General features: G+C 51.7%; 1 protein-coding gene across 2 annotated transcripts in view; it reads right to left on the bottom strand.

Annotated features, from left to right (window-relative positions):
- The window catches only part of SLC23A2 (solute carrier family 23 member 2), a 159,184-nt gene that overhangs the window by 28,111 nt on the left and 106,043 nt on the right, over positions 1-25,030 (bottom strand). For both annotated transcript variants that reach the window (XM_029065392.2, XM_029065391.2), the window contains 5 exons: positions 21,692-21,849; positions 18,614-18,702; positions 17,143-17,213; positions 14,791-14,972; positions 3,146-3,266 (listed from right to left, as the gene is read on the bottom strand). In XM_029065392.2, the coding sequence (XP_028921225.1) occupies positions 3,146-3,266; positions 14,791-14,972; positions 17,143-17,213; positions 18,614-18,702; positions 21,692-21,849 (621 nt within the window). The remainder of the gene's footprint in view (positions 1-3,145; positions 3,267-14,790; positions 14,973-17,142; positions 17,214-18,613; positions 18,703-21,691; positions 21,850-25,030) is intronic.

Below are 25,030 nucleotides of genomic sequence, written 5' to 3'. Positions count from 1 at the left end.
CGGCCGATCCGTTCCCGGCCGGCCCGGTGGCCGGCGAGGGGCGGCCCGGCGGCCGCGAGCCCGAAACTCCCCCGCGCCGGGCGGCCCGGGAGAGGGTCGAGGGCGGAGACCCGAGTTGACCGCGCGGAAGGCGGCGACGGTCAAACGCTGCCCGATTTTTCCCCGGAAAACTCTGCGGATCCACGGCCGGAACGATGGCGGGTGGAGAGCGGGGCCTTCCGGAAGCGACGTGTCCGTGGCGTCGCTACGGGTCAGACACGGCTCGACGGCGTAAGACAGATTTGTTAAGCGCTTACTACATGCCAGAAGCTGTCTGCTGTGTGACCCTGGGAGAGGCAATTCACTTCTCTGAGCCTCAGTTCCCTCATCTGCAAAATGGGGGTGAAGAGCGTGAGCCCCCTGCGTTTACGGACATGGAAAAGCGGCGTAGAGTAATGGCTAGAACTCGAGCCTGGGAGTCAGCAGGCCGCGGGTTCAAATCCTAGCTCCACCTCTTGCCTGTGGGACCCTGGGCAAGTCACTTCACTTCTGAGGGCCTCAGTTACCTCATCTGGAAAACGGGTTTAAAACTGTGAGCCCCATGTGGGTCGACATCTGTGTCCAACCTGATCAACTTGCATCTCCCCCAGCGCTTAGAACAGCGCTTGGCACATAGTAAGCGCTTAACAAATACCACCATTATTACTGTTATTACCACTAAGTACCGGGGTGGATACAAGCAAATGGGGTTGGACACAGTCCCTGTCCCACGAGGGGCTCACAGCCTCAATCCCCATTTTACAGATGAGGGAACTGAGGCCCAGAGAAGTGAAGTGACTTACCCAAGGTCACACCGCAAACAAGGGGCGGAAGGGGATTAGAACTCATGACTTTCTGACTCCCAGGGCCAGGTTGCTTCTCTGGTTCTGGCCAAGGGGTCAGTGGTCAGCGATACAGGAACCCCGCTATACCGTTATAAGTCCGTCGTGGGCAGGGACTGTCTCTCCCTACTGCCGTATTGTACTTTCCAAGCGCTTAGTACAGTGTTCTGCACATAGTAAGCACCTCAAAAATACGCCTGAATGAACCCAGCCCGGTCACCCCCGACACCGATGGCCGACCCACCCTCGCTGGGACCTTTGAAATGCACCGCACGCTTACGACGACTTCGGTTACAACTTCCCGTGCCCCGGGTGGGACAGTGACGGTGTCCAATCTGATCATCTTCCATCTACCCCAGCGCTCGGTACAGTGCTTTGCACATTGAAAGCACTTAGCAAATACTGGGAGCCCCGTGTGGGACAGGGCCTGTGTCCAACCAGGTTCTCTCGCATAATAATAATAATGTTGGGATTTGTTAAGCGCTTACTACATGCAGAGCACTGTTCTAAGCGCTGGGGGAGATACGGGGGAATGACGTTGACCCACATGAGGCTCACGGTCTTCATCCCCATTTTACAGATGAGGGAACTGAGGCCCAGAGAAGTGAAGTGACTCGCCCATGGTCACACAGCTGACAAGGGGCAGAGTCGGGATTCAAACCCATGAGCTCTGACTCCCAAGCCCGGGCTCTTTCTACTGAGCCACGCTGCTTCTCTGTCCACCCCAGCGCTCAGCACAGAGCTCTGCACGTTGAAAGCGCTCAGCAAATACGGGGAGCCCCGTGAGGGAGAGGCTCTGTGCCCAACCTGATTATCTGCATCTTCTCAGCACTTAGAACAGTGCTTGACACACAAACTAAACACTTAACCGAACAAACCCCTAAATGATCGTTACTATTATCGGTCCCCATTTTTAAAGGTGTTCTCAACATTTTCTTCACTTGGACCTTTTCAAACAACTCTCCAAATCTCCTTTGAAGAAGAGAAGCAGCCCGGCCTAGTGGCTAGCGCACGGGCTGGGGAGTCAGAGGAGCTGGGTTCTAATTCCGGCTCTGCCAAACGCCCGCCGTGTGACCTCGGCCAAGTCCCCTTAACTTCTCTGCCCCTCGGTTTTCCTCTTCTCCCTCCTGCTTAGACGGTGAGCCCCACGCGGGACAGGGACTCTGTCCAACCTAATTGACTTGCTGTTACCCCAGAGCTCAGATTTAATAACGATAATAATAATAATAATGTCGGTATTTGTTAAGCGCTTACTATGTGCCGAGCACTGTTCTAAGCGCTGGGAGAGATACAGGGTAATCAGGTTATCCCCACGTGAGGCTATCAGTTAATCCCCATTTTCCAGATGAGGGAACTGAGGCACAGAGAAGTCAAGTGACTCGCCCACAGTCACCCAGCTGACAAGTGGCAGAGCAGGGATTCGAACTCATGACCTCTGACTCCCAAGCCCGGGCTCTTTCCACTGAGCCACGCTGCTTCTCTGATGCATTTGATACATAGTAAGCGCTTAACAAATACCATTAAAAAAAGCAGGTGGGGGACTATGTGACAGCCCTTTAAAAATGGGATGTCCACTCGGGGACATTTCCCTAGAAGCTGGATGCTCTCGTGGAAAGAGCACTGGCCTAGGAGTCAGAGGATGTGGGTTCCAATCCCGCCTCTGCCACGCATCTGCTGGGTGACCTTGGGTGAGTCGCTTCACTTCTCCGGGCCTCAGTCCCCTCAACTGCAAAACGGGGATCCCACGTGGGACAGGGATTGGGTCCAACCTGATTACCTCGCGTCCGATCCAGCGCTCAGAACAGTGCTCGGCATATAGTAAGCGCTCAGTCAATACGATAATAACGATACATACGACTGAACGGAATGAACGACGATAACAATTAAGCGCTTAGTACAGTGCTTTGCACGTAGTAGGTGCTCCATAAATACGACTGAATGAATGATTATTCTTAATAACCAGTCCCAGACCCGGAAAGGGGATCTGTATGTTGGGAAGGACGGTCAGATGGATGATTCGGTCCCTGAAAGTGGAAATCGGGGCTGATCTCACCCGAGAAACGGGCGTGTTTGACTCGGGGGAACCTTTAGGGGAAAGGTCGGACCGCGACCGTCTGATAATCTTGCGGGAAATACTTGGAGAAGGAGCGTCTGGAACCCAGGGCGGAGACGGCGGACTTCCACGGCTCCCCTCCCCGATCCGCCCCCCATCCCAGAATCTGTTCGTCGGACGGGCCGAGGGAAGACGACGGGGGAGGGCGGGGTGGGGGTGGGGGGCTACTTACGGGAAACATTTTGAAGAGTTGCAACTTGTAGGCCGTCCACCCTTTTTTCGATTTGTAAATTGGGAGGGGGAATTTGACATTTCTGGCATATTGGGAAAACAGCAGCACTAGAAAAATAGTTCTGGGGAGACACAGAGACAGGGAGACAGAGACAGAGAGAGACGGAGACAGAGAGAGGAAAAATCAATTGAATTCACAGCCCGCAGGTGTTCATTATACACCACTCTTTTGATGTTTAGTACTCCATCCCCCCCGCCTGAAAATTCAAACCCTATCAACTCTCCCGCCTCTGCATCAACTACAGACTCTGCTGTCTTCTTTCTGTTTTTTAACGGTATGTCATAAGCGCTTGCCGTGTCCCAGGCACTGTACTAAGCGTTGGGGTAGCTACGAGACAATCAGGCCGGACACAGTCCACGTCCCCCTTTTGCAGACGGGGTCACTGAGGCAGAGAGCGGTGAGTTCACTTGCCCAAGGTCACACAGCAGACAAGCGGTGGAGGCGGGATTAGAACCCAGGTCCTCCGACTCCCAGGCCCGTGATCCACCCTCCAGGCCGCACTGTTTCTCGGGGCGCGTACCCCGTAAGCGCTCTAACGCTCGTTCCAGTCCCACAATATCTGGGTAAAATTCTGATACTCGTTCGATCGTGTGTCGTGCCATCGTATTTACCGAGCGCTTACTGTGTGAGGAGCGCTGTACTCACTGCTTTTATTCCCGCCCCCAGACTGTAAGGTCGTTGTGGGCGGGGACTGTGTCTATCGTTCTGTTTGACTCTCCCAGGCGCTTAGTACAGTGTTCTGCACGTAGTAAGCGCTCAATAAATACGTCAGAATGAAGGAATGAATGAATATATGCCCTCTCGGTAATTCATTTTCAGGTCTGCCTCTGCTTGTAATAATAATAATGTTGGCATTTGTTAAGCGCTATGTGCAGAGCACTGTTCTAAGCGCTGGGGGAGATACAGGGTAATGAGACTGTCCCACGTGAGACTCAGTCTTCATCCCCATTTGACAGATGAGGGAACTGAGGCACAGAGCGGTGAAGTGACTGGCCCACAGTCACCCGGCTGACAAGTGGCAGAGCCGGGATTCGATCCCATGATCTCTGGGACTAACGTCCGGCTTCCACTTCAGCAAGCAGCGGCTACTTCCACCTTATTAAATGATGGGGGCCAACGTGAGCCGATTCCTTGATATGGCTAATAGTAATAATAATGATGATAATGGTATTTGTTAATCGCTTACTATGCGCCAGGCTCTGTATTAAGTGCTGGGGTAAATAGAAAGTAATCGGGTTGGATACGGTCCCTATCCCACAGGGGGCTTGCAGTCTTCATCCCCATTTATCAGACGAGTTAAAGGAGGGACAGGGAAATGAAGTGACCTGCCCAAGGTCACACAGCAGACTAGTGGCAGAGTCAGGATCAGAACCCAGGACTTTCTGACTGTCAGGCCCGTGTTTTAGACAAGCAGCGTGGCTCAGCGGAAAGAGCTCGGGCTTGGGAGTCAGAGATCATGGGTTCGAATCCTGACTCCGCCATTAATCTACTGTGAGACTTTGGGCAAGTCACTTAACTTCTCTGTGCCTCAGTTCCCTCATCTGGAAAATGGGGACTGAGACTGGAAGCCCCACTGGGACAACCTGATGACCTTGTATCCGCCCCAGCGCTTAGAACAGTGCTTCGCACATAGTAAGAACTTAAAAAGTACTGTCATCATCATCATCATCATCATCATCATCATTATTATCCACTAAGCCACGTTGCTGTTCCTCAGGAGGCAGAGTGTGGCCTGGAGGAGAAGAGCCCAGGCCTGGGAGTCAGAGGACCTGGATTCTCACCCCGGTGTCACTGCTTGCCTGCTGTTTGACCTTGGTCAAGTCATTTCACCATGCCTTTAGTTTCCTCAGGTATAAAATGTGGATGCAAAACCCACTCTCCTTCTTACTGACTGCCCCATGTGGGACATGGACTGTATAATATAATAATGTTGGTACTTGTTAAGCGCTTACTCTGTGCAGAGCACTGTTCTAAGCGCTGGGGGAGATAGAGGGTCATCAGGTTGTCCCAGGTGAGGCTCACAGTTAATCCCCATTTTACAGATGAGGGAACTGAGGCACAGAGAAGTTAAGTGAGTTGCCCAAAGTCACACAGCCGACAAGTGGCGGAGCCGGGATCCGAACCCATGACTTCGGATTCCCAAGCCCGGGATCTTTCCACTGAGCCACGCTGCTGCCCTACTGTATCTGACCTGGGAGCTACCCCAGTGCTTTGAACAGTGCTTGGCACTTAGCACTTACCAGCATCATAGATATCCATGTAATTACATGTTTAATTACATAATAGTGTGTGCTCTGCCCAGGGTAAGCACTCTATACATACGAACATACGACTGAATGAATGTATGAATTATGATGGAAAAGCAGCATCGTGCAGTGTCTAAACCCCGGGCCTGGGAGTCAGAAGGTCCTGGGTTCTAATCCCAGCTCCACCCCTTCTCTGCTGTGAGACCTTGGGCAGCAACTCACTTTATTCATTCCTTCGATCGTATTTATTAATAATGATATTGGTATCTGTTAAGCGCTTGCTAGGGGCCAAGCACTCTTCTAAGCGCTGGGGTAGACACAAGGTCATCAGGTTGGCCCACGTGGGGCTCGCGGTCTTCAACCCCATTTTACAGATGAGGGAAGTGAGGCCCAGAGGAGTCAAGTGACCTGCCCAAGGTCACACAACAGACGAGTGGCGGAGCCGGGATTAGAACCCGGGATCTTCCGACTCTCGGGCCCGCGCTCTGGCCACTACCCCGTGCGGCTCCTACCAGCGTGGCTTAGTGGGTATTTGTTAAGCGCTTACTATGTGCCGAGCACCGTTCTAAGCGCCGGGGCAGATACAGGGTCATCGGGTTGTCCCACGGGAGGCTCGCAGTCTTCATCCCCATTTAATGTGAAACGGCGCGGCTTGGTGGCTACACTCTGGGCCCGGGAGTCAGAGGGACCTGGGCTCTCATCCCGGCTCTGCCGCTCTCCGCCGTGTGACCTTGGCCAAGTCACTCTACCTCTCCGTGCCTCAGTTACCTCTTCTGCAAAATGGGGATAAGAGCGGGAGCCCCACGCGGGCCAGGCACCGTATCCGACCCGACTGACCCGTACCTACCCCGGCGCTCGGAACAGAGCTTGGCACCGAGTACAGCGACTTACCGAGGACCACGCGAACTTGAGAAGTTCTTGAGAAGCAGTGAGGCTTAGTGGAAAGAGCCGGGGCTTGAGAGTCAGAGGTCGTGGGTTCTAATCCCGCCTCTGCCACTCGTCAGCTGCGTGACCTTGGGCGACTCACTTCGCTTCTCTGGGCCTCAGTTACCTCAGCTGGAAAATGGGGACTAGAAATGTTAGCCCCACGTGGGACAACCTGATTACCCTGTATCTCCTCAAGCGCTTAGAACGGGGCTTGGCACATAGTAAGCGCTTAACACATGCCATCGCTATTATTATTACCATCGTTTTGTTCCTTTTTTTAATCTAGTCATCGAATGCCGCTTCTACGGTCCTGCCACGGACCGTCAGCTCTTCCAGGCTGATTCACCCTCCCGCCGGCGCTTCGGGCTCTCCCGCTCCGGGGCCACGTTTAATTGGGCTTGGGCGGGGAGTCCGTTTCCATGACGCCATCGTCAGCCCCATTAACTTAATGACAGTCGGGGCCTCGCGGCAACAAACGGCGGCCGGGCCAGGAATCGGGGATGCGGGGCCGGCTGCCAGCCCGGCCCCGTTCACGGAAGACCCGCGGTCCTCTGTGCGAAACGTGGCTCACTGAAGAGGCCCCAAATGCTCCGTCACCCAGCCCCTTGGAAGAGGGGCGAGGCCCAGTTGGAAGGGCTCAAGCCAGGGGGTCCGGGGACCTGCCTTCGAATCCTGATTCTGTCTAATAATAATGATAATAATAAGGTCTCCCCCTCTAATAATAAGCAGTAACGTAATAATATAATGCAATTATAACAATAATAATATAGCCTCCCCCTCTGATATAGTAACGTAGTAAGCGCTTAACAAATACCAACATTAGTAATAATAACGTTGGTATTTGTTAAGCGCTTACTATGTGCAGAGCACTTAAATACCAACATTAGTAATAATGATGTTGGTGGTGGTTAAGCGCTTACTATATGCAGAGCACTGTTCTAAGTGCTGGGGGAGATACAGGGTCATCAGGTTGGCCCACGTGAGGCTCACAGTCTTCATCCCCATTTTACAGATTATTTTACAGACTGCATTTTACAGATGAGGGAACTGAGGCACAGAGAAGTGAAGCGACTTGCCCGCAGTCACCCAGCTGCCAAGTGGCAGAGCCGGGATTCGAATCCATGACCTCTGACTCCCGAGCCCGGGCTCTTGCCACTGAGCCACGCTCCGGATGCTCGCTTTGGGCAGGGAACGTTTATTGTAGCTTCTCTTATCCTCAGGGTAAAGCATTTCGCTAGATCGAGGGGGTCCCTGCTTCAAGTTTACAGGTCAATCCCTGTTCTCCCTCCCTCTTAGACCGCGACCCCCATGTGGGACCGGGGCTGCGTCCGACCTCATTCTCTTGTAGCTGCCCCGGTGCCCGTCGCGTAGCTAGGCCGGAGTCTCTGGGCCTCAGTTTCTTCATCTGTCAAATGGGGGCTCGACGCCTGTTCTCCGCCCCCATCGAAGCTGTGGGTCCCATGTAGGGCAGAGACCGGGGCCCAATCTGGTTTTACTCCGTCTATCTTGATGTTTAGTACTTGGTGCCTGGCGGGCAGTTAACAAATCCAACATCTGTGGAAAGCGCTCAGGCCTGGGAGTCAGAGGACCTGGGTTCAAATCCCGGCTCCGCCCATTACTTGCTGCGAGAGCTCCATTCAATCGTTCGAGCGGATCCAGTGGGTGCTTTCTGTGTGCCGAGCACTGTACTACGCGCTTGGGAGAGGACAAGATAACCCCAAACAGGCACATCCCCTGCCCACAACTTCAACTTCTCTGCGCTCCGGTTTCCTCCTCTACAAAACTAATAAAAAATAATAATAATGTTGGTATTTGTTAAGCGCTTACTATGTTCAGAGCACCGTTCTATGCGCTGGGGGAGATACAGGATAATCAGGTGGACCCACATGAGGCTCACAGTCTTAATCCCCATTTTACAGATGAGGGAACTGAGGCACAGAGAAGTTGTGACTTGCCCACAGTCACACAGCTGAGCTACCTCATCTCCCACCTCCTCAGATTGCGAGCCGGACGGGGACTGTGTCCTGCCTAATTAACCTGTACCTACCCCAGCGCTTAGGACGACAGACAAACATCTTTACGCTCACTGCTACGTTATTATTCTCGTTATTATTACAGGGCAGGTTGCTACCCGTGTCCTGCCCCGTCCGACTAGGCGATATTTAACTCGATACCGTCCGTCAGCTTGCCCTGTCATTATTTTTTCAGCAAGTCTTCACCGCTCAGAGGACGGGGTGGGGGGAACGCTTGGAGTCTTTGGCCTGGCAACAAATAAGACGAATTTACGAGGCAGGCGAGATCTCCGAGAGATGCGCTTCTGCCTCGCAGGCTTGAGTTCGATTCACGCCTCCACCACTTGCCCTCTCTTGCCTGGGCTTCCAGCTTCTTTGGTTTGGCCTGACCGTCCGCGGAGCTGTGCCAGAAAAAGGCCGGGAACGATTCGCTGGAAACCATCAGCGCGAATGAGGCCGGCCCGTTGGCCCGGGGTTTGGGCCTGGGGGTCACGGGGACCTGGGTTCCCGTCGTGGCTCTGCCGCTTGGGTCTGGGGCAAGTCGCTTCGCTTCTCTGGGCCTCAGTTCCCTCATCTGTAAAAGGGGGACGAAGACCGTGGGCCCTCCGCGGGACAGGGACTGTGCCCAACCCGATCTGCTCGTATCCACCCCAGCGCTGAGGAGAGTGCCTGGCACACAGTAAGCACTTAACAAATATCACCGTTATTATTAATATTCAAGACTTCCCCGATGGGAAGAGGCGCGACCTAAGGGAAGGAGCCCGGGCCCGGAGGTCAGAGGGCCTGGGTTCTCATCCGGGTTCTGCCACTTCTCTGCTTGTGTGACCTTGGTTCAGTCACTTCCCTGCTCTAATAATAATAATCGTATTTATTGGGTGCTTACTATGTGCCAGGCACTGTACTAAGCACTAGGGTGGATACAAGCAGACTGTTTTGGACGCAGACCCTGTCCCACATGGGGCTCCCCATGTAAAATCCCCATTTTACAGATGAAGTCACTGAGGCCCAGAGAAGTGAAGTGCCTTGCCCAAGGTCACACAAAGTACAAGTGGCAGGGCCGGGATTAGAACCCATAATAATTATAACTGTGGTATTTGTTAAGCGCTTCCTGTGTGCCAAGCACTGAACTAAGCGCTGGGGTGGATACAAGCAAATTGGGTTGGGCAGAGTCCCTGTCCCATGTTGGGCACATGGTCTCCATCCCCATTTTCCAGATGAGGTAACTGAGGCCCAGAGAAGGGAAGTGACTTGCCCGAGGTCACAAAGCAGATGAGTGGCGGAGCTGGAATTAGAACCCATGACCTTCTGACTCCTAGGCCCGAGCTCTAGCCACCACACCGTGCTGCTTCTCGGGGTTGAAGACTGTGAGCCCCATGTGGGACAACCTGGTTACCTTGTATCTACCCCAGCGCTTACAACAGTGCTCGGCACATAATAAGCGCTTAATAAATACCATCAGCATTATTGTTATCATCATTATTATTATTATTATTCTCGGGCTGCTTCACACGCTGCTCTGTGGCTCGCTTTCCTCACCTGAAAATACGGATTCACTACCTGTTCTCCCTCCTGTTTAAGCCAAGCTCCGCGTGATACCTGATGAGCTTGTATCTACCCCAGAGCTAAGTACAGTGCTTGGCACATAGTAAGCGCTTAGGAAATGCCACGGTTATCATCATTAATCTTCAGAGCTGACGACAGCAGTCCTGTGATGCAGATGAAACTCCGAGTGTTTACTGTGCTGAGTGAAAGGAGAAGATGACGGCACTCTTAGCCCTTATATATTATTATTACTAAGAATTGTGGAATTCATTAAGAGCTTATAACGTGTCACGCTCTGCACTGAGCACCGAGGTAGATACAAGATAATTAGGTCTCGCATGGGGTTCACAGTTTATCAGAGGGAGAGGAGGCAATGAATCCCCATTTTTCAGATGAGGAAACTGAGGCCCAGTGAAGTGACTTGCAGGCCCAGGATCAGAACCCAGGTCTTCTGACTCCCAGGTCCAAACTCATTCCATTAGGCCACGCTGTTTCTCTTAACGTCGAAGCTACTCTCGCCTTCGGTCCACCCTCACAGTGCCACCGGCAATTTTATCCGCGTCCCTCCTCCTGCTTCCTCACAGAAAGTCCGGCTGAAGTCTGCCCGTGACCCCCTTTATTTTGGGAGCTTGCAGGGCGGGGGAGCTGCAGTCTTCACTTCCCCTGCCTCATCCCAAAACCTTTGGGCGCGGGGGTCCCGTTCATGGCAGGAGTTCCAGAAATCCTAATGATGGAATGGCTAATCGTTTCCAATTTTTCACCAGTTTGAGGAGAATAAGCCGGGGGAGGACACCAGATAGTCCCCAATTTTCCACCAGTTTCTGAGGAGGATGGGTGGGGAACACACGGCAGGGAGAACCAGATAGTTCCCAATTTTCCACCAGTTTCTGAGAATAAGAACGGGACCCCAGATAGTTCCCAATGTTCCACCAGTTTCTGAGAATAGAGGGAGGACGCCACATAGTTCCCAATTTTCCAACAGTTTCTGAGGCGAAGAAGGGGGGATACCAGAGAGTTCCCGATTTTCCACCAGTTCCTAAGGAGAATAAGTGGGAGGATACCAGCGAGTTCCCAATTTCCCACCAGTTTCTAAGGAGAATAAAGGGAAGATATGAGATAGTTCCCAATTTTCCACCAGTTTCTAAGGAGAATAACAGGGGGACACCAGATAGTTCCCAATTTTCCAGTGATTTGTGAGGAGAATAAGTGGGGGGGAACACCAGAGAGTTCCCAATTTTCCAACAATTTCCGGGGAGAATAAGGGGGGGAATACCAGACAGTTCCCAATTTTCCACCAGTTTCTGAGAATAAAGGGAGGATGCCACATAGTTCCCAATTTTCCACCAGTTTCTGAGGAGAATAAGGGGGGATACCAGATAGTTCCCAATTTTCCACCAGCTTCTAAGGAGAATATGGGGGGATATGAGATAGTTCCCAATTTTCCACCAGATTCTAAGGAGAATAACAGGGGGACACCAGATAGTTCCCAATTTTCCAATGGTTTGTGAGGAGAATAAGGGGCCTGTGGAGAGAGAAGACCCACAACTGCCATCTAGATGCTTTTATTTGTACACTGAGGGTTTTCCTTATTTACTGCTTTCAGAAGGAACCAGGGAAAAGGAAAAGGGCAGAGGAGGGGGACGGGAGAAAGAAAAGTGGGTAAAGAGGATGAAGAGAAGCAGCATGGCTGAGTGGAAAGAGCCTGGGCTCGGGAGTCAGAGGACGTGGGTTCTAATCCCGGCTCCGCCACTCGTCTGCTGTGTGACCTTGGGCAAGTGACTTCACCTCTCCGGGCTTCAGTTACCTCATCTGTAAAACGGGGATGAAGACTGTGAGCCCTACATGGGACAACCTCATTACCTTGTATCTACCCCAGCGCTTAGAACAGTGCTTGGCACATAGTAAGCCGCCTAGCAAATTCCATCATTATTATTAGTATGAAGAGGAGAAAGGAAGGTGAGGGGGGAGGAGGCAAGAAAGGAGGGGTGGGGGGAATGGCAAGGAGACAGGACGGGGAGAAAGGAGGAGAGAAACGGGGGGGGGGGGGGGGGAAACGAGAAGGGAGGAGAGAGGACAAGGGGAAGAGAGAGGCGGAGAGGAGAACAACATGGCCTAGCAGAGAGAGCCCGGGCTGGGATTCAGAAGGTCATGGGTTCTAATCTCGGCTCCCCCACTTGTCTGCTGGGTGAGCTTGGGCAAGTCACTTCTCTGGGCTTCAGTTACCTCATCTGTATAAATGGGGATTAACAGTGTGAGCCCCATGTGGGACAGGGATTGTATCCACCCCAGTGCTAAGAACGCTGCCTGGCACAGAGTAAGCGCTTGACAAATACAATAATAATTATTATTATTTCAGGGGAGGAGAGAAGTGGAGAGGAGAGAGAAGGGAGAGGAAGAGGGGAAAGAGGTCCCTGATCTTTCCACTAGACTACACTGTTCTTACCAACTCTACTGCACTGCAGTCTCCCAAGTACTTAATAAAATTTTCTACCCCCAGTAAGAGCAATAGATAATAATAATAATATTTGTTAAATGCTTACTATGTGCCAAACACTGCTCTAAGGGGTGAGGTACATATAAGGTAACCAGGTGGGATGTGACCCGTCCCACATAATAATAATGATAATGTTGGTATTTGTTTAGCGCTCACTATGTGCCGAGCACTGTTCTAAGCCCTGGGGTATACAGGGTAATCAAGTTGGTCCACTTGAGGCTCACAGTTAATCCCCATTTTCCAGATGAGGTAACTGAGGCATAGAGAAGTGAAGTGACTCGCCCACAGTCACCCACATGACAAGGGGCAGAGCCGGGATTTGAACCCATGACCTCTGACCCCCAAGCCTGGGCTCTTTCCATTGAGCCACGCAGTCTTCACTCTCATTTTACAGATGAGGGAACTGAGGCCCAGGGAAGTGAAGCGACATGCCTAAGGTCACCCAGCAGACAAGTGGATTAGAACCCATGACCTTCTGACTCCCAGGCCCGGGCTCTAGCCACCAGACAACCCTGCTTCTCCATGGACGGATGGTTTGGGATGGGACTGAATATGGAAGAGCAATCTAGGTAGGCACCTCTCTCCCCTCCCCCACAGGGTGTCAGAGATTGGGAGGTGGGCTGGGGGAAGGAAGGGGGTCACCCAAAGACCCAGCAGGTCACACACTGGGCGGGGGGGTCTATTGGGGGGGACCCTGCTGAGACACTGCTTTCAACTGGACAGGTGTCACCTCCTTCTAAACCATAAGCCCGTCGTTGGGTAGGGATGGTCTCTATTTGTTGCCCAAATATACTTTCCAAATGCTTAGTTCAGTGCTCTGCACACAGTAAGCGCTCATTAAATATGATCGAATGAACGAATGAACTCGGGGGCTAAAATGGCAACACGTTACCTGACCCCTGAACCCCCTCACATCACAAGATCACAAGAGAACGAACAGCCTGATTGCCAAATCCGAACGCCGCTCTGATTTTCTTTTCCTTGCTTCGATTCCCCAGGCCTTCACAGCCTCGGGAAGGACCTCTGCAGGTCAATCGGGTCTGCTGATCGATGGTATTGATTAAACACTCTGTGCAAAGCACTGAACTAAGCGCTTGGGAGAGTTCAACACAACAGAGCTGGAAGACGTGATCCCTGCCCACGACGAGCTCACAGTCTAGAATGGGTGACGGACACTAATAATAATAACTGTGATATAATAATAACAATAATGTTGGTATTCGCTAAGCGCTTACTATGTACAGAGCACTGTTCTAAGCGCTGGGGGAGATACGACGTCATCAGGTTGTCCCACGTGAGGTTCACGGTCTTCATCCCCATTTTACAGATGAGGGAACTGAGGCACAGAGAAATGAAGTGACTTGCCCACAGTCACACAGCTGACAAGGGGCAGAGGCAGGATTAGAACCCATCACCTCTGACTCCCAAGCCCATGCTCTTTCCACTGAGCCACGCTGCGTCTCATAAATAATAATGTTGGTGTTCGTTAAGCGCTTACTATGTGCAGAGCACTGTTCTAAGCGCTGGGGTAGATACAGGGTAATGAGGTTGTCCCACGTGGGGCTCAGTCTTAATCCCCATTTTACAGAAGAGGTAACTGAGGCACAGTGAAGTTAAGTGACTTACCCAGTCACACAGCTGACAAGTGAAGGAGCCAGGATTCGAACCCACAACGCCTGATTCCCAAGCCCGGGCTCTTTCCACTGAGCCACGCTGCTTTTCACCCTGCTTCTGATATCTGTTAAGCACCTGCTATATGACAACCCTTAAGTGCTGGGGCACGTACAAGCAAACCAGGTCGGACGCAGTCCCTGTCCCAAGTGGGGCTCACGGTCTCAATCCCCTTGACAGATGAGGTAACTGAGGCATACGGAAGTGAAGTGAGTTGCCCAAGGTGACACAGCAGGCAGGTGGCGGAGCCGGGATTGGAACCCATGACCTTCTGACCCCCAGGCCTGGGCTCGATCCATGCTGCCTCTCAATAGCCATTTCAATAAATACATGACAGATGTGAACATGAGTTACACGCCCCGGGGGGCGCGAGGGGGGAGTAAACGGGGTCAAATCCAAATAGTGGTACTTATTAAGCGTCTGCTACGTGTCAAACACTCAGGGCTGGGGCAGATACAGGATAATCAGGTAGGCCACCGTCCCTGTCCCACAAGAGAGAGGACGGGTATCGAATCCCCACTTTACGGATGAGGAAACCGAGGCACAGAGCACGTACGTTACTATCCCTCACAGCAGGAGGAGTCGGGATGAGAAGCCAGGTGTCCTGCGTCCCGGCCCGGGGCTCTCTCCCCAGGCCCGCACACGGCGAATCAACGATCCCACGCGCGAATGGGAACTGGCGAGAGAACTTACAGCATGGCGATTCCCCAGTGCTTCCCCGCCCTCTCTCCGGCCGCCTGGAAGCCGGAGAGGCCGATGAGGGCCACGGTGGGGGTGATGGTCAGCGGGCCGATGTACTTCAGCAGGGCGCCGGGCAGGCCCAGGAAGCCGATCACCACTTCGATCAGCGAGGACATGATGATGGCCCCTTGGATCTGAACCCGAGAGATGGACAAAAGCAGACGATTGGAAAATGGAGTCTCTGCCGCCATCTTCCAAGTTCTCCACGTCGGGCCTCGGTGTTTTCGGTCCAGGCGAGGGCCGGGAGCCGCTCACTAGGCCTGCAGACTCCTCACGACGGTTAATCTCCCCCGCTTCAAAGCTTTACTGAAGGTCCATCTCCTCCAGGAGGCCTTCCCTTCTCTTCTCCCACTCTCTTCTGCGTCGCCCGGACTTGCTCCCTCTGTTCTCCCCCTCTCCCAGCCCCACACCACTTATTTCCATATCTGTCATTTACTTATTTGCATTAATGGCAGGTCCCTCTACTCTGTAAGGTCACCGTGGGCAGGTGATGTGTCTGTTATATTGTTCTATTGTGCTCTCCCAAGCGCTTAATACAGTGCTCTGCACACAGTAAGCGGTCAGTAAATATGACTGATTAATTGACCGACATACGGGACACAAGACAGTCACTGCAAGTGCAGCGGGAAACCCACCAAGGAAACCAGAGAGCAGGCTCCTCACGAGACTTCAAGTTCCTCACAAGACTGCATGCTTCCCATGGGATAGTAAGCTCCTAGTGAGACGGAAAGCTCCTCGCTAGCCGGCAAACTGCTTGAGGGCAGGTATTGGGTCAGCCAATTCCGCCGAACGGTACTCTCCCGAGTACTCGGTAGAGTGAGTACTCAGGACAGTGCTCGGGAACGCAATCAGTTCTCGAGAAATGCCATCGATTGATGGATCAATGTTCCGAGTTAAACTCTAAAGATTCAATGTCTCTCAAGAGTAACTTTTCCCCAGGGACCGGAAAGGCCTTCCCAAGCATTTATCAATCCATCGTTCTGGACGGGGGGGTATTTATAACCTTTTGGCAGATGGGCAAACTGAGGCCAGGTGAAAGGAGATTGTTCGAGATGGGAACTGAATCCCCAAATCCCAATCTGTCGGGGTGAGGAATGGCTCACTTTCGCTAGAAGACTTTTTTTTAACATTAAATATCCCCCACACAAACAGATCATCCAAAGGCATGTTACAATGTGACGAAAACAGACCGACAGGCACCGGATGAAAACTGAGATGACCTTTCAATCTTCACTCCCAGGAAGATGGCGGCCTTCTGCTCGGGAATGTCCCATTTTCCATTTCTGGGTATCCCAGCGCTTACTCCGGTGCTTGGCACACGCTAAGCACTCTTTAAAAAATTTATAATGATTGTGGCTTTCTGCAAGTGCTTACCCTGTACCGATCACTGGGCTAAGCAATGGGGTAGAATGTAAGTAAACCCCTGTCCCTCAAGGGCTCACAGTTTAGAGGAGGGAGAAAATCAATTAACAATAATTATGATATAATTTAAGCATTTACTACGTATCAAGCACTGTTTTAAGTGCTCAGGTAGATGGATCATCAGGTTAGACATGAACCCTGTCCCACATGGTGCTTGCAATCTACGGAAGAGGGAGAAGATTAAAGAGCTCTGCACACGGTAAACGCTCGATAAAAACAAACGACTGACTGACAACTGATAATTATGATGTAGGTGAAGCGCTTACTACGTGTCCGGCACTCTTCTAAGTGCTCAGGATAATCAGGTAAGACACAGTCCCTGTCCCACATGGGGCTCGCGGTCTAAGGACGGGAGAATGCCTGATTTTCAACAAGGGACTCAATAATTATTCCCCTGCAAGGCAGATGAGCACTGAAATGGGATGACATGAAGGTCGCGAAGATGACTACTTGTTTTGTTCTGCTTTTTGTTGTCTGTCTCCCCCGTTTAGACTGTGAGCCGTCGTTGGGCAGGGATTGTCTCTACCTATTGCCCACGTGTACATTCCAAACGCTTAGTACAGTGCTCTGCGCATAGTAAGCGCTCAATAAATATGACTAAATGAGGGTGGAGGAAGGAGGGGAGGGAGAGGGTGTGTGTCTGTGAGAAAGAGAGCGGGTATTCCTCTGCCAGTCACTCAACGGTTTTCACTGAGCACTTTCTACGTGCTCGGCACTGTACTAAGCGCTTGGGAGAGTACAACGTAACAGAGTAGGCGGACATGTATCCCATCCATGAGGAGATTGCAATTTAGGGGACTTTTTCATTTATTTCACCGCACCTCCTCCTTTCATGGGTTGAAATGAACTATGGGACGAGAAGAAGCCAAGCCAAACTTTTACCTCTCGGATTCTTGGATACCAGATGTGTTCGGTATGCAACAGCTCCAGTGTTCCGTTGGTAACTGAAAGGTCTTAGGAGACAAAAAAAAAAAAAAATCTAAATAAGTCCCTCTTTCAGACCGAGTTATTTTGTTGGCTTCTTGGGAGTTGGTGCTTTTGAAATTGTATTTGCTAAGCCCTTACTACTAAGCTCTGGGTTAAATACAAGCTAATCAAGTTGGACACGGTCCATGTCCCACGTGGGGTTTGCAGAATTAATCCCCGTTTTACAAAGGAGGGCACTGAGGCCCGGAGAAACGAAATGACTTGCCCAAGGTCACAGAGCTGACAAGCGGCAGGATTAGAAGTCAGGTCCTTCTGACTCCCAGGATCGTGCTGGATCTGCTTCTTAATCAAAATGGAGTTTCCTCCTGGCTTTTGGGGACAAAGGTAATCTCATACTCACACTGGCAAATTTCCCAAATTGACAGAAACTCTGGTTGTCCATATGGAAACTCATCTGATCGGAACCTTGAGTGCGGGTTTCTTTTTATCTATCTTCAATGGGATTTGCTAAGTGCTCACTACGTGCCAGGCACTGTACTAAGCGCTGGGGTAGATCCAAGCAAATGGGGTTGGACGCAGTCCCTGACCCACATGGGGCTCACAGTCATAATTCCCATTTTACAGATGAGGGAACTGGGGGGGGGGGGCAGAGGAGTGAAGTGACATGCCCGGGGTCACAGCGCAGACAAATGGCAGAGCCGGGATTAGAACCCAAGTCCTTCTGACTCCCTGACTTGGGCTCTAGCCACCAGGACCACACCACCTCTCACGATGGAAGCGCCTTCCTCGACCATACGGGAGGCCCAGAATGAGTGGATCACTTGGGCCATTTGCCAGAACTGAGGTGGGCAGTCGCCTCGTCCAGATTTGAGGAATTCCGACCTTTTCCACCCTTTGCCTCCAATGAAGGAGTGCTGAGAAATCCTAGGAATGCATCCGTGAGGAAACAAAGGATTCGGAGGACCTAAAAGTTGGGTTACGCAAGTGAGCGTGTCACTGGGTAAGTGCAGCTCTGGTTCTGATTCCACTTCTCCCTCCCCGCCATCCCACCATAATTTTCCCTGTCAACTCCGCAGCTCGGTTTACCTGGAATACCGAGGGGGCGGAGGGACACCTAAGTACAGTCGATTACACAACGGGAAAACAATAAACACTCAGGCGGGTGTAGCGTGAGATGAACCCTGACAGTTTCGAGGTCAAGAACCTGATGTTCCCGCGACTGAAAAGAACCAGAAAATGTCAGGCTCCTCTCTCCCGCAGCCTCTCTGGGACGTGAGGAAAAATTCCAAGACTTCCACCAGGGAGAGAAAAGGGGGCGGGGAGAGGCGGACGTGAGATTTTTCCCCACTGTGGGTGGGTTTGCTTCAGTTGCCGGCCTAGCTTAGCCGATGGGGACGAGAGCGGGGAGGGGCTGGAAGTTAGTTACCTGTGGTGTTACATTTCCATTTATCCAAAGACAGGATCGCTCGAGCGGGAGCCAAGAAGGCAAAGGCGCTGGCCTGAAAGAGGGGCAACCTGAAAGAGAAGCGACCGAAACCTCCAAACATCTGAGCCAATGTCACGCTTGAAATCCACCCAAATAATGGCCTGAACCTCTGAACCTCTCTCCCTCTCTCTCATAATAATTGTGGTATGTGCTAAGCGCTTACTATTTGCCAGGCACTGTCTACGCGCGGGGGAAGATACGAGCTAATCTAGTTGGACACATTCTCTGTCCCACCTGGGGCTCAGTCTTCATCCCCATTATACAGATGAGGGAACTGAGGCCCAGAGAAGTGACTTGCACAAGGTCACGTAACAGACAAGGGGCAGAGCTGGGACTAGAACCCAGGTACTTAATAATAATAATAATAATAATAATAATAATAATAATAATAATGTTGGTATTAGTCAAGCGCTTACTATGTGCAGAGCACTATTCTAAGCGCTGGGGGAGATACAGGGTAATCAGGTTGTCCCCCATGAGGCTCACAGTCTTAATCCCCATTTTACAGATGAGGGAACTGAGGCACAGAAAAGTGAAGTGACTTGCCCACAGTCACAGAGCTGACAAGTAGCAGAGCGGCATTCGAACCCATGATCTCTGACTCCCAAGCCCAGGCTCGCTCCACTGAGCCACGCTGCTTCTCTAATAATAATGACTGTGGTATTTTCTAAGCATTTAAAATTTTCTGCTGTTCTAATAATAATTGAATTTGTTAAGCACTTACTATGTGCCGGGCACTACTAAGCTTTGGGGTAGAAACAAGATAATCGGGTTGGCCACATACCCTGTCCTATGTGGACAAACCGTCTTAATCCCCATTTTCCAGATGAGGGAAGTGAGGCCTAGATAAGTGAAGTGACTTCACCAAGGTCACACCGCAGCCAAGGGGCAGAGCCAGGACTGGAACCCAAGTAGGTAATAATAGCAATAATAATAATAATGATGTTGGTATTTCTTAAGCACTTACTATGTGCCAAGTGCTGGGTAGATACAAGGTCATCAGGTCCTACGTGGGGCTCACAGTTTTAATCCCCATTTTCCTGATGAGGTCACTGAGGCACAGGGAAGTTAGGTGCCTTGCCCAAAGTCACACAGCTGGCAAGTGGCGGAGTCGGGATTAGAACCCACGATCTCTGACTCCCAAGCCCGGGCTCTTTCCACTAAGCCACGTTGCTTCTCTATAATAATAACTGTGGTATTTTTAAGTGCTTACGCTTACGCCCAGGTGCTGGACGAGGAGCACTGTACGACTACTGATAATAATGATGCGGTTTGTTAAGTGCTTACTATGTGCCAAGCACTCTTCTAAGCACTGAGGGAGATACACAGTCGTCAGGGTGTCCCACAGTCTTCATCCCCATTTAACAGATGAGGTCACTAAGGCCCAGAGAAGTGAAGCGGCTTGCCCGAGGTCACACAGCACACACCATAACAGTTGGGAGACTCTGCCCATACGAGTTTACGGTCTAGCGCCGGAGACAGCTATTAATATCTGTCACTTAAGTCACTTAACCTCTCTGTGCCTCAGTGACCTCATCTGTAAAATGGGGATTAAAACTGTGAGCCTCATGAGGGACAACCTGATCACCCTGTATCTCCCCCAGCGCTTAGAACGGTGCTCTGCACGTAGTAAGCGCTTAATAAATACCAACATTATTATTAATGTTGAGAAGAAGCGTGGTACAGTGGAAAGATCGCGGGCTTGGGAGTCAGAGTTCATGGGTTCGAATCCCGGCTCCGCCACTTGCCAGCTGTGGGACTTTCGGCAAGTCACTTCACTTCTCTGTGCCTCAGTTACCTCATCTGTAAAATGGGGGTTAAAACTGTGAGCCTCACGTGGGACAACCTGATCACCCTGTATCTCCCCCAGTGCTTAGAACGGTGCTCTGCACATAGTAAGCGTTCAATACCAGCATTATTATTATTATCTGTTGCCAATCTGTACATTCCAAGCGCTTAGTAGAGTGCTCTGCACATGGTAAGCGCTCAATAAATAGGGTTGAATGAATAATATGAAAAAATAGTAATAGCGGCCGCAATAGTAATATTGCTTACAGATACTACAACCATGAGCCAATTCTTGGCTCAGAGTCTCTGACCCAATGTTTTATTCCCTAAAAAGAGAAACGCGCTACCCCTGTCCCGCGACAGAAAGCAGTGCAGCCTAATGGCTAGGGTCGGAAGGACCTGGATTCCGATCCTGCTGGGTGGCATTGAGCAAGTCGCTTCACTTCTCCGGGCCTCAGTTCCCTCATCTGGAAAATTGGGATAAAGACCGGGAGCCCCACGTTGGACAACCTGATGACCCCGTGTCTCCCCAGCGCTTAGAACGATGCTTGGCACATAGTAAGCGCTTAGAGAAGCAACGTAACTCAGTGGAAAGAGCCCGGGCTTGGGAGTTCGAGGTCACGGGTTCGAATCCCGGCTCTGTCACCTGGCAGCTGTGTGACTGTGGGCAAGTCACTTCACTCCTCTGGGCCTCAGTTCCCTCATCTGGAAAATGGGGATGAAGACTGGGAGCCCCACGTGGGACAACCCGATTCCCCTGTGTCTACTCCAGCGCTTAGAACAGTGCTCTGCACATAGTAAGCGCTTAACAAATACCAACATTATTACTATTATTATTAACAAACACCATCATGGTGAGCAGTACAGTGCTCTTCACCCGGTAAGCACTCAGAGAAGCATCACCGCCTAATGGAAAGTGTACGGGCCGGGGAATCGGGGGACCTGGGGTCTAATCCTGATTCCTCCACTTGCCCGCTGTGAGACCTCGGGCCAGTGGCTTCACCTCCGGGGCTCAGTTCCCTCACCTGCGAAATGGGGACTCGATATCCGTTTCCCCTCCTCCTACTTGGACTGTGAGTTCCACGCGCCCCCCCGATGATCCGGAATCTACCCCGGAGCTGAGTTCGGCACCCCGGAAGCGCTTCGAAACGCCGCCCGTATTCCGCGGCGGCGGCTTTCCGACGCCCCGAGCTCCCGGAGGGATGCCCGCCCGGCGGGGGCTGTTCTCACCTGCATCCGAAAGTCGTCTGCAACAAGGTGGTGATTCCCACGCAGAAGAAAATGGTTCCGATGAGCTGGCTGGTGGCCCACTGATCGTAGCCCACGCACATCGCGTCTGCCAGCAGGAAGGGCACCGCGATGGTGCCGCTGAAACACGTCAGGTAGTGCTGCAAACACGAGACCAAGCCGTTGTCGTCCTCGCCCGAACGCTTAGCGCGGCGTTCCGCGCACGGGAAGCGCCCGGGAAACACGACGGAACGAAAGCTGGCCGACCGCGGAAGGCTAACGGTCATCACCGGGGTGTTTCTTAAGCGCTTACTATGAATCAAGCAAAGCTGGGGGGGCGCAGTCCCTGTCCCAGTAGTAATAATGAGGTATTTGTTAAGCGCTTACTATGTGCCAAGCACCGGTCTCCATCCCCATTTTCCAGATGAGGTCACTGCGGCCCACAGAAGTGAAGTGACTTGACCAAGGTCACGCAGCAGACAAGCGGCAGAGCCGGGATTAAAACCCACGACCTTCTGACTCCCGGGCCCGGGCTCTAGCCACTACACCGTGCTGGATTGTCATTCATTCATTGAACAGTATTAATTGAGCGCTTACTATGTGCAGAGCACTGTACTAAGCGCTTGGAATGGACAATTCGGCAACAGGTAGAGATGATCCCTGCCCAGTGACGGGCTCACGGTCTAAATGAATGGAAGCAGCGTGGCTCAGTGGAAAGAGCCTGGGCTTCGGAGTCAGAGGTCATGGGTTCGACTTCCGGCTCTGCCACTCGTCAGCTGTGTGACTGTGGGCGAGTCACTTCACTTCTCTGTGCCTCAGTGACCTCATCTGTAAAATGGGGATTAATTGTGAGCCTCACGTGGGACGACCTGACTTCCCTGTATCTACCCCAGCACTTAGAACAGTGCTCTGCACAGAGTAAGCGCTTAACAAATACCAACATTATTATTATTATTATTAAATGGAGATTGTCCTCTCCCAAGAGCTGTGCATATAGTAAGCGCTCAATAAATATGACTGAAAGTTGGCCAACCGCAGAAGGCTAATAATAATCATTGTGGTATTTCTTAAGCGCTTACTACGTGCCAGGCACTGTACTGAGCACTGGGGTGGAGACAAGCAAAGCGGGTTGGGGGCAGTCCCTGTCCCCGCCGGGGGTTCTCAATCTTAATCCCCATTTTACGGATGAGGTCACTGAGGCACAGAGAAGTAGGGTAAGGACGGCCTGTTGGGTAGGGATTGTCTCTATCTGTGGCGGAACCGTACTATCCGAGTGCTTAGTACAGTGCTCTGCACACAGTAAGCGCTCAATAAATACGACTGAAGGAAGGAAGGAAAAATTAGGTGATTTGCCCAAGCACTTTTGCTTATGGTATTCGTAGCAGTTTTCTTTTTCTCTTGATAAAGAGATAGGAGGGAATTGAGGCACGGAGAAGTGACTCACCCCGGGTCTCCCAGAGGACAAGTGGCAGAGCCAGGATTAGAACCCGGGTCCGCAGCGTGGCTCAGTGGAACGAGCATGGGCTTGGGAGTCAGAGGTGACAGGTTCGAATCCCGGCTCTGCTACTTGTCAGCTGGGTGACTGTGGGCAAGTCACTTCACTTCTCTGTGCCTCAGTTAAGTGCTTACTATGTTCCAGATAAGCTCTCTGCGGGCAGGGAACGTGTCTGTTCTTTTGTGGCGCCGTCCTCTCCCAAGCGCTCAGTACAGAGCCCTGCACACGGCGAGCAGTCAATAAACACGGCTGGCTGACTAAGCGCTGGGGCAGACACACGCGATCGGGTGGGACACAGTCCGTGTCCAATATGGGGCTCACAGAAATAATCCCCACTGTAGAGATGAGGGAATTGAGGCACGGAGAAGTGACTCACCCCGGGTCTCCCAGAGGACAAGTGGCAGAGCCAGGATTAGAACCCGGGTCCGCAGCGTGGCTCAGTGGAACGAGCATGGGCTTGGGAGTCAGAGGTGACAGGTTCGAATCCCGGCTCTGCCACTTGTCAGCTGGGTGACTGTGGGCAAGTCACTTCACTTCTCTGTGCCTCAGTTCCTTCATCTGGAAAATGGGGGTTGAGACCGTGAGCCTCCCGTGGGACAACCTGATGACCCTGTATCTCCCCCCGCGCTTAGAACAGTGCTCTGCACATAGTAAGCGCTTGACAAATACCAACATCATCATTATTATTATTATTCTGACTCTGAGGCCAGGCTCTATCCACTAGACCACACTGCTTCTTATAGGCCACGCTGCTTTTCAGAGAAGCAGCGTGGCTCAGTGGAAAGAGACCGGGCTTGGGAGTCAGAGGTCACAGGTCGAATCCCGGCTCTGCCACTTGTCAGCTATGTGACTGTGAGCAGGTCACTTCACTTCTCTGTGCCTCAATTTCCTCATCCGTAAAATGGGGGTGAAAACTGTGAGCCTCACATGGGACGACCTGATGACCCTATATCTCCCCCAGCGCTTAGAACAGTGCTCTGCACATAGTAAGCGCTTAGCAAATACCAACATTATAATTCTCTGAATCAGATGCTTAGAATAGTGTCTGATACATAGCAGACACTTACCAGATACTTTTTTAAAAAAAGAAAAGCACTTAGAACAGTGCACGGCACCTGGAGGGAACTCAAAAAATGTCACCACCTTGCTATTATCACTCCAAAAATCACCTTCACCACAACCGCAGGCCGCAAGCGGAAAAGGCCTAGCGGGGGGTCGAGCCCGGGCCCGGGATTCAGAAGGACCTGGGTTCTCATCCCGGCTCCGCCACTTGTCTACTGTGTGACCTTGGGCCAGTCACTTCACTTCTCTCTACCTCAGTTACTCCATGTGTAAAATGGGGGTTAAGCCGTGAGCCCCACGTGGGACATGGACTGTGTCCAACCAGACTCTCTGGTGTCTATCCCAGCGCTTAGTACAGTGCCTGGCGCAGAGTTAGCGTTGAAAATTACCATTTAAAAAAGAAAAAAAACCCCAAAACCCACCACTCAGGGCCTTATTACCTCCCTTTCTCTCCAGGGCTTTGACAGGACCTGTGAGTCATTTCTTGTAAAGTTGTTTTTCCGCGGATGTGCAGTTGCTTTAACCAACCATAATTTACCATCCATGAGGGAATTATTACACGGCATCAGTGCCCCGGTACTTAAATCAAATACCCGGGGAGCTGGGGAACCAAACTAATGTGCTTCATTTGCCTCAAAGCAGCAGAAGCAGAGGAAAATCTGGGATAAAAAAAGGGAACGCAGCAGATATACTAGAGGGGCTATTCCAATCCAAGCGCTCAGTCCAGTGCTCTGCACACCGTATGCGCTCAATAAATACTACTGAATGAAATGAATGAATGAAAA

The sequence above is a fragment of the Ornithorhynchus anatinus genome, chromosome 5, assembly GCF_004115215.2.
Source record: "Ornithorhynchus anatinus isolate Pmale09 chromosome 5, mOrnAna1.pri.v4, whole genome shotgun sequence".
Lineage (NCBI taxonomy): Eukaryota > Metazoa > Chordata > Mammalia > Monotremata > Ornithorhynchidae > Ornithorhynchus > Ornithorhynchus anatinus.
Note: the sequence above shows the minus strand (reverse complement) of the source record. Positions and strands in the feature narration are given on the sequence as shown.